General features: G+C 32.7%; 1 protein-coding gene across 1 annotated transcript; it reads right to left on the reverse strand.

Moving 5' to 3' along the window:
* Window positions 1-443: 443 nt before the first annotated feature.
* LOC105787530 (zinc-finger homeodomain protein 6) lies at window positions 444-2,640 on the reverse strand. Its single transcript, XM_052624429.1, has 2 exons — window positions 1,931-2,640; window positions 444-878 (listed from the first exon to the last, which is right to left on the reverse strand). Exons 1-2 carry the CDS (start codon window positions 2,638-2,640, stop codon window positions 713-715), a joined length of 876 nt encoding a protein of 291 aa, XP_052480389.1. The 3' UTR covers window positions 444-712.
* Between the last annotated feature and the right edge of the window lie 1,383 nt (window positions 2,641-4,023).

Raw genomic sequence — 4,023 nt, forward strand, 5'->3', positions numbered from 1 at the left:
AAGAAGTGTTATGTTTTGTTATTCTTAGACGCACATTTATAGTTAACCTATATCTTTATACAAAAAAGTATGAAAGATAAAATCTGAATTACTCAATAGATTATATATAAATTGATTCGTTTCAAATAGAGTAAAATTCTTTTTCTTTTTGAAGAGTGGATGCGGGGTGAGACGAGATGAAATGGTTTCTTTTTGTTTGAGTAGTGGGTATGAATCAGTTATGATAATTACTTACTCTGCCTCGCTCCACTATATGAAATTATCATTTTATTAATATATATAAGCTATTAAAAGAGTAAATTTGTAATAACGTAATGTAGAAAAATTCATATATTTTATGTTTAAATATTTCGTTTAAGAATTATGTTTAAATATTTCGTTGATTTAAAAAAGATTGGAAATATTAAAATAAATAAATAATATTAAATTAAAACGGAACGAGATGGGATCGGATAAGGATAGATGCATTCAATATCTATAAAAATGACAATAATTTTAAGATTATACATTAATCGTGGAGCAAGTCGAGTGGTGAAATAAAGTGTACCAACTACCAGCTATGAAGTGATATGATACATTTACAATCTATCCATTTTACCAATTACAATCTTTAAGATTGTAAAAATTGTAGTTCGGATTCCTAAAAAGTGATATAAATTATTCTTCGTATTCTGATTCAATTATACATCATGGCTGTTGTTTCCCTAAACAGCTAGACCTCCTTACTCAGCCACACGTTGCCCATTGCAATGCCACGTTTCAACACCAAAGAATTTTGAGGAAAATAAGTAAATAACCAACAAAAACAACACAGCATCTTCAAATATATCTGGCTTTTGTTCTTGGTCTTGGTTACTGCACTACTTTCCTTTTTTTTCCTAAGAAACAAACAAAACCTTTACAGAAAATAAAAGAAGAGATATGGAAAACTAGAGGCAAAGGTTTGCTTGGGAAGTGAAGAAATAAAGTGCAAGGTGCTGCCGAAGACATCCAAAGTACTACTCATCACTTGAGAATTTATACATATCTTGTCAAGAGGAGATCGATTCTTTGGATAGAAATTCTTGAAGGGTCATTGTTTGGAGTTGGTTTGAGCTTATCTCTTCTAGCATATAAGGTATTTATAGATATGGAATAAAGGGATGTTTCTCTTTAGGATTATGTATGAGCATCACTCATCAATGATTTGAGTAAAAATCATTGAATCAAATCATGGAATGATCATATACATATATATAATAGTTATATAAATTATAAAGTCAAACATTCAAATGTCTCATTTATTTTTAGAGAAAAGAAAATGAGAAAGATACTATACCTTAAGCTTATCAATATACTATATATGCAATTAATATCCTTTGTATTTACCCAATTTCAAGCACTTCCTTTGAAAGAATCTCTCAACTAGGATAAGTCTCCTTCAACCTATATTTCTTTAATAAGAAATTAGCTAGAAAGTATGGGATTTAGTAATGAATTAGATGATATTATTTGACTCACTCAATATAATTTTTTTTAATATATTTATTGAAGCAAGTTGAATAATATTAAAGAGGTAAATACTAATTACGAATTTACTGTTCTATGATCGAAGCTAAATCTTTAATCATATCGATATCATGAAACTCGTGAACTTCCGTTTTGGCCGGCTTTAATTCTAGAGGTAAAATAGAAGATTTTCTCATGGTAGGGTTGAGCAACCAAAGGTAGAATGATTAAATGGGACATATATATGAGAACTGTTTGGGAGAAAAGAAAAAAAAAAAAAAAAGGAAAGAAGAATACATAAAAATTTTCCCATCATTTTCTTTTCTCTTGTATATAATATGAAAATTACTTCCCATTTATCCTAAATGTTTAAACAAGTTTGTAAGAATTGTAACATGTCATAAAAAAAATTGAAAGAAAGGAAAATTTTTGTTGTTCTTACATTTGTTTCTTCTTCATGGCTTGTTTATTGTTGTGCATCCATACTTTGAAAACTTGTCGCTTAACTCCCACTTGTGAACAAAACATCTGCAATTCATGTTCATCTTGTTTTTGGATTCTCCATCCCAATGTCTCAGCAAATTCCATCATTTTTTCCTTTTGATCTTGACTGAACTTTGTTCTAAATCTCTTCTTTGATGATTGTGGAACATTAATAAGTTCATCATGTCTCAGATCTTCACTCGAAGACTCCTCCGCCGTGCCACCACCGCCGCCGCCAAAGCTCATCATAACCGGCGCCGGAAACCTTACTGGTTGTTGTTGAAGATGAACAACACCGTTCCTCCTTGGTAATGGTGGTAGATACTGTGATTCACCATTGATTTCTTTCCTATGAAAATTCCTATGGCATTCACAAGCTGCACATTTCATGGCTGCCATGGTACCTTCTTCTCCACTTGGCATGAACTCACCACAACCATCCACAACGTGTCCTCCCATGGTGGCTGCATGGTTCTTTAAACACTCCCTATACCTAACCACGAGGCTTGAACCTACTGGTTCAGGCTCAGCACCAGCAACTGAACCAGGTGGCAGTGGATCTATATTAGGGTAATGGTTTAGGGTTTGGGGTGGCCTTGGATTTGGGGTTTGTGAGCTTGACAATGGCAATGGCAACCCCATTTCCTTATCTTGGTCTCTCAGTTCCATTTTTTGATATATATTTTTTTCTAATGTAAAACCTAGATCTAAGTCTTTGATCCCAACAAACCCTTTATTAAAAACTAAACAAAACTATACTATACTATTAACTTAAATATGTTTTTTTTCAAACTCATCATCATCATTATCATGGAAAAATAGAGTATAATCAGCAGCTAATTAACCCCCTTCCCCCAAAATTTATGGTCTTTCCCCCCCCCCCACTTTTTAGTGCTAAACCCACCAATTTTCATTACCCTAAGAAACCTTCCATTTTTCATCAAGACGTAAGCAAAGTGTAAAGAGACAAATGAAAAATTTTGAGATTTAATGTTATAAAAATAAAGAGAAAAAAAATGGGGCCCTTGTAGCTTGGTTCTATGGTAGTAAAAGACCAAAACAATGCAAAGGAACAAGTTTTTTTTTTTTAAAGCATAGATTAAGGTTGGGGAAACTCAAAAGCTTTGGAGCTTAAAAACTATAAGCATTAAGCAAAGGAAATATACATACATACACACACATATATATATGTTTCTTACTTACCCATCTAAGCTTGTAAAATCCATCTATGTAAGGAACAGGTGATGGACCACTAGAGATTACTGGTGAAACTCAACTCAGTATTTTTTTTCTTGCAGAACAACCGACAAGACCATGTTATGTTTCTCTCTTTCTCTCTCAGAGGCTGTACATTGGTCCAGCTCTTAATTATTGTGAGACCCTGTGTTAATCTTTTTTTCTTCTTCACTCTCTGCAACTCGAACATCAAGTTCAGACATGAAGGCTCTCTCAATTGCAGAAAGTCTTAAATATGGGGTTAAGCTTAAGATTATGATTATGAAAAATTAAGATTAAAAAAAAAAAAAAAAGAGGACCCCCACTTCAGCTTTCGTGGGGTGCAGGTATTAAAGTGTTGGAATGCTGGTCCACGGCACTGAACTTGTCTCTTTAGTGTGCATGTCAGATTCTTTCTCTGTCTAAATATGTATATATGTATGTACTTGAATGGGTGTCTTCTTTTTTCTTCTTGAAGCTTCAAATGCGCCTGCAGCAATTTCATTCATCATTCATCGCTTTCGATGGCCTAACCAATGGCTTATTGAGAATTCGTGGTTAGGCAAGTTTCACATATAAATTCTAAAATCTAATTTTAAAGATAATATTATTGAAAAGGTTTAATTCCGAACTTCAAAATATTAATTTTCATACACCCTTTATTAGTTTTTTCTTTGGTTAACATCTACATGTTAATCTATTTGTATTGATAATATAATTTTATACATTGTCTATTTATATTTTGCGAGCTCGCTTTATAAGCCAATGTCCTTAATTAGAAGGATCATCTTGCAAGCTAAAAATACGTGCAAACTCATACCATTGGGACTCTACGCT

The sequence above is a fragment of the Gossypium raimondii genome, chromosome 2, assembly GCF_025698545.1.
Source record: "Gossypium raimondii isolate GPD5lz chromosome 2, ASM2569854v1, whole genome shotgun sequence".
NCBI classification, from domain to species: domain Eukaryota; kingdom Viridiplantae; phylum Streptophyta; class Magnoliopsida; order Malvales; family Malvaceae; genus Gossypium; species Gossypium raimondii.

Coding starts and splice junctions, on each gene's coding strand:
- LOC105787530 (XM_052624429.1), bottom strand. CDS start 2,640: ATGGAACTGAGAGACCAAGATAAGGAAATGGGGTTGCCATTGCCATTG. Junction 879..1,930: donor GCCATGAAGAAGAAACAAAT/GTAAGAACAACA, acceptor TTTGTTTCTTAG/GAAAAAAAAGGAAAGTAGTG.